This window comes from Microtus ochrogaster, chromosome 10 (assembly GCF_000317375.1).
Source record: "Microtus ochrogaster isolate Prairie Vole_2 chromosome 10, MicOch1.0, whole genome shotgun sequence".
Classification (NCBI taxonomy): domain Eukaryota; kingdom Metazoa; phylum Chordata; class Mammalia; order Rodentia; family Cricetidae; genus Microtus; species Microtus ochrogaster.
The window spans coordinates 51,258,875-51,272,956 of record NC_022016.1 but is presented as its reverse complement, the minus strand read 5'-3'; the positions used below and the strand labels follow the sequence as shown (position 1 = coordinate 51,272,956).

The following is a 14,082-nucleotide window of genomic DNA, read 5'->3' as shown; positions in this document are numbered from 1 at the left end:
ACCAATTCCCCATCAGCTTTGTGAAGCTTTGCATTCTCAGAAAAGGGTTTATCGAAACAGCTGGGTACTTACTTTACCCTGCACAGCCCTAACACTCAACGACCCCTACCCTCCAGTGGAAGCAGAGGCTCCAGGGCCAGATGTGAGCAGAAGTGCCTCCTGGGCCCTTCATGCATAGGTGCTGGCTCTGAGAGAACAGGTCAGAGACAAACAGTGGGGCTTCCCTGGACTGTACCCTGTCTTCCCAGCTCCCACACCTACGCAAAGTCACCCCAGTTTTATTACTCTTCTGTCTTGGCACGGTCTAGTCTAAATATTCAACTCTGGGACTGGTCTCCTGGTAATACACAGCTGCTGTTACACCTTGTTGGATCATGGGTCCCTTTGGGAAGCTGTAGCTTCTGCTCAGAGCCACACATGTGGCAGGTGAGGTGGCTCAGAGTGGAAAGACAAACTGGACAATCCAAGTTCCACATAAACATGGAGCGAGCTGACCCACAAGTTACCCTCGGAACTTCATACATGTGCTGTAGCACGTGTACACATACAATAAAAACTAAAGCGGCCACGTGGTGGGGATGGCACACACCTTGAATCACATGGGGAGGCAGGGAGACCTGAGTTCGAGGTCTACAAAGTAAGTTCCAGGATGGCCCAGGATACAGAGAAACCCTGTCTCTAAATAAAGCCTGTGTCGCCATCCCCCCTAAGTCATGGAGGAGCTGAGATCCAGAGTGAAGAGCCTGCCCTAGTAGGTAGAATTCCACACAACAGAATCTAGGCTAGAAGCCAAAACCCCAGGTCCCTGCAGCAACAGGGAGGGGCTAAAGGGAGGACACAGATGGAACAGGGTAAATAGTTTTAATGTGTAACAGGCCAAATGGGGAGGAGGAGACCCCCAACACCCAGCCCATCTCCGGCGGAGCCTTGGAGCTCACATGCCTGGGAAGTCCCATGCCTGCCCCAGCCCTAAGGTTCCCAGGTCCCAGGAAATGGTGGGAAAGGAAGTTTAAGGGCTCAGTCCCAAGAGTTGAGGAAGGCAAACACGGGAGCTAGTTGAATTTGGCTTTGGAGAAATCCATCTCTGGGTGCTGATCCATGAACCTGGGAAAGAGAAGTGTAAGAGTGGAGTGAGCGGTCCATCTCAACCTAGCCAGGTCCTGACACTGGGCCTAACCTCAGAACCCTGACCTGGAGTGGGCCTGGGCTGAAGGCCATGTCAACCCTGGAGGCTGGAAGTGGCAAGTGGCAGCAATTTCCAGTAGGTGGCAATAACCGCCTCTTACCGATTGCTTCCTACTCTTAAGGTAGCCTTGTCCTGGAGATGACCCTGGCAAGTGGTCAGGTTAACTAAGCCAAGGCCACAGAACCATGAACTTGGCTGGTTCGTGCTGGAAGGGGGCAGGGCAGCCTAGAATCCCATTCAGTGGCCTAAGTCCCCAGGGCAATCCCCGAGTTGCTTACTTCTTGAGGATTTCCTGTTTCTTCTGCTCATCGGAGGTGGGCAAGCCCATGGACTTCTGCCTTTGGTCATACATCATCTTCTCCACCATGCTGCGAGTCTCACTGTCCAGGTCCGACAGCTAGAGAGGCAGGTAGAGCGTGAACGAAGCACTGGAGCACCTACCCCTCAATTCCAGAAAAGCTCAAGCCAACCAGGACTCACCTTGGAGTTCTCAGGGTTAATCTTCTTGGTATTGATTTCGGGGTCACTGGTAACCAAGCGGTTCCACCATTCCATCTTATTGATCTGAGAGGAGGGGGAAGATAGCCATGGAGAAAGAAGGAAAGCTCTGACCTAGGAATTACACCTCAACCCTTTTAGAACTAAACTCTCTCCCATCCACATCTTGTATCCAAGCCCCACGCAGGTCTGTGCTGGGGCCTGAGATACAGAAGAACCAGACCTCTGTCCACCCAGCAGCCAGGGAAGATAGATACACAGAGGCCAACAGTTACCAATCAACCCATCAGGAAAGGAAACATGCAGTGGGCACTCAGCGTGGAGGAGAGAGGCTAGAGTAACAGGTGGACTAGGCATTAAGGCATCAGCAGTAAACAAGAAAGAAGACAAAAAAAAGCAAACAAAAAGGGAGATCCTGGCTGGGAAGAAAACCAAGAACAAGGGCACAGAGGTGAGTGAGCGGCAGCCAAGCCACCGTCTGTGCCAGGGAAAGCTGTCCTTGGACTCTCGGCCCTTTTCAGACACCACCTTTATTTACCCCAGCAAATCCCTACCTGTAGGAAGGCAGTATAGAAGACAATATGGACTTTATGAGGGCAAATCCTTCTGTTTGTTCACTGTTCTCCATCCTTAGAACAGTGCCCGGCACACAGTAGGTGCGCAAGCATGTATGGAACTGAACCCATGTGCAAGCATGTGGGAACAAAGAACTTAGCAAACAAGACTGCACACAGTAGGTGCGCAAGCATGTATGGAACTGAACCCATGTGCAAGGATGATGGGAACGAGCTCAGCATACAAGATTGCCCACCCTGCGCCAAGCCAGGAACACAACTGAACTGATGCTGTTTCCTGACTACGAAACAAGGGCAGAGTGAGGAATAGGCCCAAGGACCTATGGGAGCCTTAGGGAGTCGGCTGGTCCCTCCCCAGTCAGCAGGCTCCTCCCCGCAGTCGGCACCCAGGCTAGGCTGGGCCTCCCCTACCTTCTCCAGGTGCACGGTCACCACTTTGCCATCCTCAATGAGCCATGAGCTCTCCTCCACTTTTACTTCATTGTACAGTTCCCCATCAATGATCGGCGGCTGTCCTTTGAGGCCCACCCGGAGGTGTCGCCGCTGAATGTCCACCACCACGTCCTTCCCCTTCAGCCGGAAGCTGACCCGGAAGGGCACTGCCAGATCTAATTCCGACAGGGTCTGGGTCCAGCGGTAGTTGGGCAGGTCAGCACCATTGCCTAGGTTGGGCTTCAGCTTCCCTTTGTCCTTCTCATCTTCCTCCTCGTCCTCCTCGTCAGCATCCTGCTCACAGTCAGAGTGTTCAGTGACTTACCTGACAGACCAGACTTCCACCAAGTCAGGCCCAGAACTGCCACTGGACAAAACAGTCACAAGACAGCAGACCTACACCAGGTGGTGGTGACACACAGCTTTAATCTCAGCACTTGGGAGGCGGAGGCAGTGGCAGATGAATTTCTGTGAGTTCAAGGCCAACCTGGTCTCCAAGAGCTAGTTCCAAGTTATGAAGAAACCTTGTCTCAAAAAACAAAAAACAGACAGCAGACCTAAGCATAGCAGACCTACACACTCCGGGCCACTGAGAACCGAAGGTAAGAACAGGTTCTGATCTCTGCCAGAAGGGCTCAAAGTGTGTTGTGTGACAAAGGATACGGTGGAGTCCACTGACCCTCAGCCCACCCTTCATGGTGCCCTCTGACTTGTGAGCATGTGTATGAGTGTTTTGTTTGCATGTATGTGTGTGCACCATGTGCACGCCTGGTGCCCAGAGTACAGAAGAGGGCATCTAACTGAAGCCAGAGATGGTTGTGAGACACCGTGTGGGTGCGGAGAACCAAACCTGGGACCCTGCACAAGCAACAAGTATCCCTAACCACTGAGCCATCTTCTCAGCCCGCTTGTGGGTGTTCTTGTCCCAGTCTTTTCTTTTTGATTTTTCTTTCTTTTTTTTTAAATTTTATTTTTTTATTTTTCAAGACAGGATTTCTCAGTGTAGCCCTGGCTATCCTGGAACTCACTCTGTAGACCAGGCTGGCCTCGAACTCACAGAGATCCGCCTGCTGCTTCCTCCCTGCCGGGATTAAAAGCATGCACCAACACTGCCTGGTATATTGTCCCAGTCTTAAAGCCATTTAACAAAAAGATCATCATCATCATCATCATTATAGACAATGTCTTTCTACATAACCCTGGCTGCCCTGTCTCTTGAGTGCTGAGATTAAAGATTTGTGTCACTATGCCTGGGTTGAAAAAAATATTATTTTAATTTCTTTTGAGATAGGTTCTCACTATATAGCCCAAATTAATATCATTTTTTCTGCCTCAGCCCCCCCCTCAGTAATGCTGAGATTACTGGTGTGAGCCGCCACACCGGCTCTGTTCTAGGTTTTCCATGTCTTTGGGGTGCGAAGGCTGAGGGCAGGGGATGGAGACGAGGGAATTCTGTCCAAGGGAGGAAGGTGATGCCCAGGCCCCTGCTAATCTATCTTACCTGCTTCCCTGGTGAGTCAAGGCTGCCATTCTTGAGCTGGACCTCATGATTCTGGGCATCCTTTTTCTGCAGCAAAGGGCACACAGGGCACACAGGTGGGACAGAGCCCTACTTCCCAGGGCCGATATACTCAGGGATAGGGCAGAGGCGGAGGCCCATCTCACCTGGTCAATCTCCAGCTGCAGTCTCTCCGCTTCCTCGTCAGTCAGCTCCTTGATCTGCGGCCCCAGGGTCTCTGCCTTGGCCTCCTTGGCCAGCCTGGCTGCCCGCTCTGCCTTCTCCAGACGCTCAGTCTCCTGCCGAGCTCGCTTCTCTCTCCGGGCCTTCTGTGCCAGCTGGTTGTGGTGGTTAAATGTCTGTGTGATGAGCTAGGGAGGGCAGTGAAACATCAGAGCAGACGGCAGTGTCCTAAGGTCCAGGGACAAAGCCCCTGCCTGCCTCTACCTTGCAAGTGCTGCCAGGTACGCACGCAACTGTGCACCGGTGAGGACGGTGCTGGTAGCTGTTTCTGTTGCAAGCAGAACTCACGCTCAGCCCCCTTAGGAAGCCTCCCCTAGCACACAGGTCTACACTTCCTGTTCCGTCTCTCTTCCTGCCTATATCCATCTTAGGCATACAACCCCAGAAGGCAGCACTCCCCAAAGGGAAGAGACTATTTCCCTTCCTAAACAGGCAGCTTCTGATTTCAAGTTGTTTCACGTTCACTGAGGGGGCCTCCCATGATGCTTCAACCCCAGAACCATCTAGATGTCTGCCACCCAGGGCTTACCCCCATGGCACCTGTCACAGATCTGAACTATGACCCTGAGCCATCCCCATCTCTCTCTAAAGGCAGCCTCAGCAGCTGCAGCTCTCGCCTAGAATGAGGTCTCTGTCTCACCGGGCAGCCTCCAGAACCAGCTCAAATGTCTCTTGAGTGTACCTAACAGGCTCTGAACAGACCCTTAGAAAATGCAATTTTCTGTGCTCACCCACATTCGATACAAAGTGCATACCTGAGGTCCCCCAGAGCAGCCACCTCGTGATCAGAGCTCAATTAACCATCTGCCAAGCACCTCCACGCCTAAGATGGAGGGAGGGTGCAGCCTCCCACACCCAAAGTCCTGTCAAATGCTCCCAGACTCTCATTTATCTGTGACCCCCAGCCCCATGCCGCCCTGAGTAGCTTCACCAACGCGTCAGCAAGTTTGAGATGGAAGCAAGAGCAATGAGGCGCAGAGGCCGCGCCACTGTGGAAACAGGTCATGGAGCAACTACAGCAGAGGCTGTTCCAGCACGGGGCCTTGTCCCCAGTTTCTAATCAGGGGGACCTTGAACTCAAGCCATTTGACGATCACTGATCAAGGAGGGGCAGGAACAGGGGCCTCCCCCTCTTCCAGCCCCATAAATCATGTCACAATCCACTTTCCTATTCCTTTCTCGCCATGAGAGGTTAAAAAGGGCAGTGGGGAGCCACCAGGCAAAGGCCAACCACATCAGCCCCTGACCTTTCTTTCCAGGCCCCTCCCACCAAAAGACACGCTAGAAAAGGCCTCTAGGCAGAGGCTGTGGAGGTCACAGGTCAAGCTTCAGTCACTGACACCTGGTTGGGAGTCACAGGCTGGCAGGTGAGAAAGTGAGGTCTTCTTTTAAAGATTCATTTATTTACTTACTTACTTGTTTATTTATTATGTAAACAGTGCTCTGCCTGCATATATCCCTGCCCTGTAGGCTAGAAGAGGGCACCAGATCTCATTCAGATGGTTGTGAGCCACTGGTTGCTGGGAATTGAACTCAGGACCTCGGGAAGTGCAGCCAGTGCTCTTCTCCTGAGCCATCTCTCCAGCACTCACAGGTGTTTTTCTGATAGAGCTGACAGGGTGGCAGGGCAGACTTACACCCAACCCGAAGACTCAAGAGTCTCATAACACATTCAAGCAGTGGACAACAGAGGTACGCCTCTGCTCAGGGATGCTCAGAGGAGTCCTGTTGATTCTTTCAGGCCCACCTACCCCCATCTTTCTCCCTTCCCAGACTGGGTTGGAGAGGCATCCTTGACCCCTTTCCTTTTTCAACTTCCAAGCGGCCTCTCGGGCCCCAGGGGAAGACCGAGAGGTCTCAGTGAGGAGACACCTGGAGCTGGGGTGGAAGAGGCCACGTCAGCAGGCCCTCACCTAAGGGACAAGCACAACTGCCCTGGCTTATCTCCACCCTTACTGTTGAGGGTATTTTTACACTGTAAAGATGCGTCACTGTGACTGGTTTAATAAAGAGCTGAATGGCCAATAGCTAGGCAGGAGAGAACAGACAGGGTTTCTGGGGAGAAAGAAAACTGGGAAGGGGCTGGAGAGATGGCTCAGTGGTTAAGAGCATTGTCTGCTCTTCCAAAGGTCCTAAGTTCAATTCCCAGCAACCACATGGTGGCTCACAACCATCTGTAATGAGATCTGGTGCCCTCTTCTGGCCTTCGGCATACACACAGACTATTGTATACATAATAAATAATAAATAAATATTAAAAAAAAAAAAAGAAAGAAAACTGGGAAGAAGAGAGGCGGGGAGACACCAGGGAGACGCTGAACAAGAAGGACATATGGCACAGGTAACTGAGTCACATGACAGAATGTAGATTAATACAGACAAAGTAATTTAAGAGCAAAGTGGGAAAAAGCCTAAGCTAAGACCAAGCTTTCGTAATTAACTCTCCATGTCACTTGGGGACTGGCAATCCAAAGACAGTCAACAAGAAAGCTTGTTACACTGACCCACCCCACAAACCAGCACCCTTGGCATCCTTTTCCTCCTTGGGAGCTCCTCGTTTTGAGTGACAACAGTGCCCAAGGTCAGAGCAAAGCATCACCTATAAAGACCCACTTAGTACCAGTCTTAAGACGCTGGCTGCCTAGGCGGAGCTGTCTCCCTCCATGAGCTCCAGCAGCAGCGGAATGCCCACAGAATGCCCACTGCTCCCCAGCTTGCAGCCATGACCCTCGGCCTCTGCCCAGGTCCTTTCATCTGGCCTGCAGAGCGCGAGCAAGTGTGCAGGCATGCAGTAACTTCTACAGCTCTGCACCCGCCGTTGCTGCTCCCTTTACTTGGGGCAGCCTTGTTCCGCCCACGATTAGCCCTGTGGAGGGTTTCAAGCCACATTCTCTGTTTCTCACCAAGTCAAGATCCCTGTCTTCTGAAGAACAAGGCCCCTGAACAGCACTAACTTTGCCATCAGCTCCTTCCTCACTTGAGGGGAATCAGGAGGGCTGGGCCTCATGCCCTCTGAAGCTGCCTGAGCGCTCTGCAGCATCCCAAATACCTCAACCACCTTCCTGAACACAGAGTAATTTTACACAACACCGTTCACTAAACTGCTAACTGGGAAGCACATCTGTTCAAACATTTACAGAATTTGCAGAATTTTTCTGAAGAATCCGTGACATGACCAGGTGTGGTGGCTGCACTCCTGTGGTCCCACATTCCAGAAGCAGAAGAGGGAAGGTCATGTTTGAGGCTACTGTGCTCTCCATATCAAGACTGGAACTAGGGGTGAAGGCAGATATACACCTCACCTAGCATGGCGCCTAGCCTAAGGGTTAGTCCCCAGTCCCACACACAAGTACTTAAAAGACAAAGACTGGACAGCCAAGGACAAACAAAAAGAAGGAGGCAGTCACCTAAGCAAGTAGAGGGATCTGGGAGCACAGTGACAATAGCATGACAAACTCCCAAGATGGAAGCTGATAGCAGTTCACATGGGGACTAGATGGAATCTCACGCTAGTATCAAAAGTCAAACTGGGCCGGGAATGGTGGCGCACTCCTTTAATCCCAGCACTCAGGAGGCAGTCTGGTCTACACAGTGAGTTTCAGGACAGGCTCCAAAGCTATGCAGAGAAACCCTTTCTTCCTCCCCCTCCCCCCCAAAAAAGCCAAACTGGCCTGTGTCCTTTGACACAGATTTCCCTCATGATTTGACTTGGTAACAACCCTGGAACATGTTTACCCAAGCCCATGAATTTGCTTTTGTTTTTTGGTTTTTTTTTTTTGGGGGGGGGGGGTTGGAGACAGAGTTTCTCTGTGTATCTCTGGCTATCCTGGAACCCACGCTGTAGACCAGGCTGGCCTCGAACTAACAGAGATCCACCTGCTTCTGCTAGTGCTGGGATTAAAGGTGTGTGCCACCAGCGCCCGGCAAATCCTTGAGTTCTAACAGTAGACCAAAAACCCACCTCACAGGCCACCTTGGAAACACCTGCAGGAGTGGACAGTGACGGAAGCTTCCACAGACACAGGAAAGATGGTAGAACAGCACTGAACAGTAGGCGCAAGCATGGCCAACCGCTGAAGGTGCCGGAGAGAACACCCACCATTTCATCCTTCCTGTCTAAGCACAATGAGTTCTAGGGCAGAAAAACCATCTAGAGAGTAAAGACACACTACACCGACAAGGGAGACATGAGCGACAGCAAGAAACCAAGTCTTTGACCAGGTTCCCGACACAAAGCTCCTAAGTCCTTGGTATTTCCAGACAGACGGTGCATCTTCTGTTAGATTGAAACCATGTCTGTCAGAATCCTGTCTCAGCTCAGGGCTGGCTGCTGGTTGCTAGGAAGATGCAGCAAGAGCTGAGGCTGGATCTTACAAACCCCCTCCCCAGTGGAAGAAGGCAGCGGGGAGAACCTGTGAACTGAAGTGGCCGACAGCCAATGATTCAGTAGTCAGTCACAAGCGCTTACACATGCAATCCCCTAAGTGATGGAGCCTGGACCATTCCTAGCTGCTGAGTATCAAGATCCCGGGAGGAAAGCAAGCCTAGAGAGGGCACGGAGGTACCACACCCTGCCTCTCCTCTGCTTTTATATGGCTATTCGTGTGTGTGTGCCACACCCTCACACCCTGCCATTCGCTCTGTTTCTACATGGCTATTCATGTCTGTGTGTGTATGTGTGTGTGTGTGTGTGAGAGAGAGAGAGACAGAGACAGAGAGAGAGAGACAGAGAGACTGACTGTCCACTCATCTCCCAGCCAGATAAAAACCTTATGGGGCTGGGGGGTGAATTCGCAGACAGAAAGCAAGCCTATAGCAGACGGTCTCCATGGTGTTTCTATAGCTCAGCCCAGGACTCTGAAGAATGTAAAATACCCAAGCGGGGCCTCGGTGATACTCCCCTCCCCAGCCCCCCTCTGCTGGCATTCTGCCCCAGCTTAGACCAGCCGAAGGAAAAGGGTCCCCAGCACTCACCTTCTCTGCCATCCCCTCTTCTCCTCCAATAAAAAAATCTGTTTTGCGTCGAAGAAAGCTGAAGAAGGTGTTCACAAGCTGAAAGACAGAGGGAGAGGTTGAGAGCTGGGGCTCAGGATGGGGTCCTCAGCTGCAGACAATGTTCTAGCTTAGGAGAGAATCTGAACATGAGCTTTACCTCTGAACCTCTCCCCTGACAGCCAGCCTCCCCACCAAGCCCCAAAGCCCCTTCTGCCAGGACCTTCAGTGTGAAGGACAAACACTCATTTCTTGTGTGTACGTACACATTCCTCTTCACAGCGAGGCTGGACCTGTCAGACATGCTTCCTCTACATCCAGGACTTGAAATGCCTGAACCAAGCCTTCATGGTTAGACAGTAAAGCCCATCAAGAGGCCTAGAGATGGCTCACTGGTTAGGGCCCTGTCATGTAAGCCTGACAGCCTGGGCTCCACCGCTCAGAACCCACAGAAGAAACAGCTCCTGGGAGTTGTCATCCAACCGCCACACACACATATAAACACACATGTGCAGGACAGTGGTGTTAGACACCGCTAATTCAGCACTCAGGATTAGTTAGGGGTTAGGACGGGACTCAAACGGTGACTGAACCATGAAGAGCACTTCCTGCTCTTGCAAAACAACCTGGATTAAGTTCCCAGCACTGAGATGGTCGCTCATAATCATTGGTAATTCCAGATCCAACACCCTCTGCTAGTGTCCATGGCACCAGAAACACACAGGGCACATGCACACATGCACGCACACACTCACACACATAAGGTAAAAATAAGTTAATCTCTTTAAAAAAAAAAAAAAGAGCCCATAGGAGCATCTGGCACAGAAAGACCAGCTCACAAAGACCAGAGCAGGAATCCCCTGAAGCTCATGTGACAGGCCATTGAGTTATGAGCTGCCTGACACTGAATGCTGGGAACTGAACTCGGGTCCTCTGGAAGAACAGTATAGGCTCATAACTCAGCCATCTCTTTAACCCCTGTTGGTTTTGAGACAGGATCTTACTACATAGCCCTAGCTGGTCTCAAATTCAATTCATCTGCCTCTGCCTCCCCAGTGCTGGGATTAAAGGCACACCTGACAAATACATTTGTTTTTTTTTTTTTTTAAGCAAGAAGTTCTCTTTGTACGTAAGTAACTCCATGAAGGCAAGGCCTGGTCTCCGGCTGTGTCTGCATCTCCAGGGTCCAGTCTTCTGTGTCTTGTACAAGATAATGGCAAACACTTGATGAATAAGCCTTATAAACTTTAAAAGTACTACTTCCCTAAAATTCAAGAAAACTAGGAGCCGCGCATGGTGGCGCACATCTGCACTCAGAAGGCAGAGGCAGGAGGATGACCCTGAATTGGAAGTCACCTTCGTCTATCGAACAAGTTCTGGGCAAGCCAGGGATACACAGCTAGACCCTGACTCATAAAACCACAACCAAGAACTGGCATTCCCACTTTTCACCTCACAGACTGGGCAACTGAGATTAGACCATGCGGAACGCTTAACCCCGTAGAAGGCAACTGAGGCGTCTACAGGTCTCCGGTTCACTTCCCCGATTCAAGTTTAAAAAGGCCACGTGCTGACTTTCGCCCCGGTTCTCACTACCCCACGCAATGTGTGTGATAGGTAGGCTTCACTTCTGGTTAAGATGGAAATCACGTCGGTCGAGGGATGTCCTAGTGAGGAATCACTAAAATGCAAGCAGAAGCACGCGTGGAGCCCAGAATGGATGCGGGGAGCTTTGGGGTCACTCTGGAATCACGAGATTGCTCTTGGGGGCCAGGTAAGGGCGCTGATAGCGTGGGAGTGAGACTTCGCCCGCCGGGTGGGTGGACCGGAAGCTGGGGCGAGGGGACCAGCTGCGGGGCCTCGGGGACCCGCGAGGCCGGGGTGGGGGAGGTCTCGGCGATCCGCGGCGGGCAAGGGCCGGGGCGCGGGCCACGCCACTTACCTCCTGCACGCCGCCCTCGTGCTGCTGCGCCATGGCCAGCAGCATGCCGTCGAAGCGCTCCTCCTCCTGTTCCCCGCCCATCTCGCTGCGCTCCAAGCTCCGCACTCGCGCTCGGCGATGCCCGCGCTCCGCACGGTTCGAGTCGGGCCCAACGGTTCCCCTCGCTGGCCTTCCGCAGCGGAGCCGGAAACACGCATCGTCCCGGCCGCCTGGCTCCACCCTCCCCTGCTCTCCTCCCGCCTCCCCGTCCATCGCTGGCCATTGAGCTCCCGGAACACAGCCCGCTTCACCGGTCATTGGCTAACGGGCGGAGCAAATCAACAGGCGCGACCCTAAAGTGATGGGCGAGGCTTGCGGCCGCAGAGTTTGGTTTGAGTTGCTATGGTCACCAGATACCTGGGAGATTTCTAGAAAGGTCTGAGCTCACATCTTGGAAGGGCTGGAAGTTAATAGAAGTTTTGGTCGAGCAATATCTTCAGTTGTCTTTTCCTGCGAGAGGCAGTTGAGACCCAGGAAGAAATCACTCACCAAACCTACTCCATCATGCCGGACCAGGCTTTTGGAAAAGCGCACAGAACTGTAGTTAGCATAGAGCCCCAGGCTTAGAAACTGGTGGCACTTGGATTAATGCTCTTACTGTCTGGAAAACTGCTTTGTGTTGGTGGTGAGAGTAGTGGTGAGGGCTTGCTTTGTTTTGCTGTTGTTGGGCATGCTGTACCGGAGGCAAGGACGAACTTGTGCTCCTGCTCAACCTACCTTCTTCTCAAAGCGCTGAGATTGCCTGAGTGTATCACCTGATGCCCCACGTGCATATATTTTTTTACTTTGTAAACCTGGTAGTGCTACACTGTTGGAAGATTGTTACCAAACATTTCCTGAGAGCCCGGTCGTATCTCCCTTCTTGAAAAAGTGACTCCTGAGGGTTGAACCTCAGAAGAACATTCCCAAAGAGCAGGGTTTATCGCCCCTATCAGACTCAGGTCTCTGAGGACCAGTCTGTGTCAACTCCCAGTTAGAACCTATACTGGTTAGTTTTATGTAAACTTGACACTAGCTACCCTCATCAGAAAAGAGGGTGCCTTAATTGAGAAAATGCCTCCATAAGATCCCACAGAGGCCGGGTGGTGGTGGTGGTGGCGCACGCCTTTAACCCAGCACTTGAGAGGCAGAGGCCAATGGATCTCTGTGAGTTCAAGGCCAGCCTGGTCTATAGAGCAAGTTTCAGTAGTTCTAGGACAGCTAGGACTGTTACACAAAGAAACCATGTCTTGGGAGAAAAAAAAAGAAAAGAAAAAGGAAGGAAGGAAGGAAGGAAGGAAGGAAGGAAGGAAGGAAGGAAGGAAGAAGGAAGGAAGAAACCCTAAGACAGAAAAGCCCTGGACTTCTCTGAACAAATGGCTCCAGTCAGCCTCTGATCTATAGCCATCCGAACCACAGCCTTCTCTCCCCTCCAAGGATTCCAGAAATGACACCTGTCCTCTTAAGGTATGATCTTAACACACCCAGGGCACAGGAAATACACAGCTCCCTACAGTGAGAGGTACCTAGCTTCCGGCCTGGCAGAGGGGTTCCACCTCCTCAGCTTCCTCTTCCAAAGAGTGAGGACAGCAGCAGCAGTGGTGACTACCAGCCTTTGGGACATGCCTGAGTGCGCAGGCGCTTTGCATCTTCTTTGAGCCCCACAGCCAACAAGGGGAAGCCCTGTTGAAGCAGTTTCTGTGATGCTTAAAAAGAAAAATTATAATTCAATTTAAAAATTTTTTTAGGTTTATTTTATGTGTATGTGTTTTGCCTGCGTGGCTGGCTGTGCACCATATGTGTGCAGTGCCTGCAGAGGCCAGAGAGGGTGTTGGATCCCCTGGGACTAGAGTTATTGATGCTTGGTTGTGAGCTGCCACATGGATGCTGAGAACTAAACCCAGGTCCTCTGCAAGAGTATCAAGTGCTGTAACTGGTGAGCCATCTCTTCGACTCCCTACATTCATTTCCTACCTGTAGATAGAAAGAAACACAAGGGTGATTATCACCAGCTCCCAACCAGTAGAACAGGGTTTGTGCGTTGACACCGTCCATCTCCCACTCTGAGAAATGTGGTTTCCATTAGTCTTTCTAACCCCCGTCCCCTTACGTGGGTACAGCATAGAAGTCAGGGCCTTGGATACGGTAGGTACTCTCTCTCCATTAACTACACTCCCACACCAGAATCAGACTGGAGTACCGGATGATTCTAGGACCTGGGAAGATTGGTGCCTTGTTGTAGCAGAGAACCAAAGCATATTCAGAGAACAAATGACAGATCAAAAGAACGTAGACCCCAGGACTTAGACACATAGACCGCGCTTCTGATTACCAAACTGCTGACAACATCTGCTCGGCAGTATAAATAATGACAGCAATCCTTTATACACTACTAGACAAAGGCCATGAAATGCAGACCTTGGACCTCTGAGCTAGTTCAGCAAGTAAAGGTACTTGTTGCCAAGTCTAATGATGTGAATTCGATCCCCAGATTCCACATGGGGGAAGAAGAGAATCAACTCCCATTAGTTAGCCTCTGATATTATCCTGATAATTTTTTTAATATTTATTTACTTATTATGTATACAATATTCTGTGTGTATGCCTGCAGGCCAGAAGAAGGCACCAGACCCCATTATAGATGGTTGTGAGCCACCATGTGGTTGCTGGGAATTGAACTCAGGACCTTTGGAAGAGC

At 51.4% G+C, this 14,082-nt stretch overlaps 1 protein-coding gene across 1 annotated transcript; it reads right to left on the bottom strand.

Moving 5' to 3' along the window:
• Nucleotides 1-844: 844 nt before the first annotated feature.
• Nudc (nuclear distribution C, dynein complex regulator) lies at nucleotides 845-11,557 on the bottom strand. Its single transcript, XM_005353098.2, has 8 exons — nucleotides 11,367-11,557; nucleotides 9,407-9,484; nucleotides 4,357-4,560; nucleotides 4,193-4,258; nucleotides 2,671-2,985; nucleotides 1,667-1,750; nucleotides 1,465-1,583; nucleotides 845-1,104 (listed from the first exon to the last, which is right to left on the bottom strand). The coding sequence occupies exons 1-8, from the start codon at nucleotides 11,445-11,447 to the stop codon at nucleotides 1,053-1,055; spliced, it is 999 nt and encodes a 332-aa protein (XP_005353155.1). The 5' UTR covers nucleotides 11,448-11,557; the 3' UTR covers nucleotides 845-1,052.
• Between the last annotated feature and the right edge of the window lie 2,525 nt (nucleotides 11,558-14,082).

Excerpts from the sequence above, each read along its gene's own strand:
- Nudc (XM_005353098.2), bottom strand. The coding sequence starts at position 11,447 with ATGGGCGGGGAACAGGAGGAGGAGCGCTTCGACGGCATGCTGCTGGCC. Across the intron at positions 9,485-11,366 it reads ACGAGGGCGGCGTGCAGGAG|CTTGTGAACACCTTCTTCAG; the intron begins GTAAGTGGCGTG and ends TCTGTCTTTCAG. Across the intron at positions 2,986-4,192 it reads TTGACTCACCAGGGAAGCAG|GATGCTGACGAGGAGGACGA; the intron begins GTAAGATAGATT and ends GACTGTGAGCAG.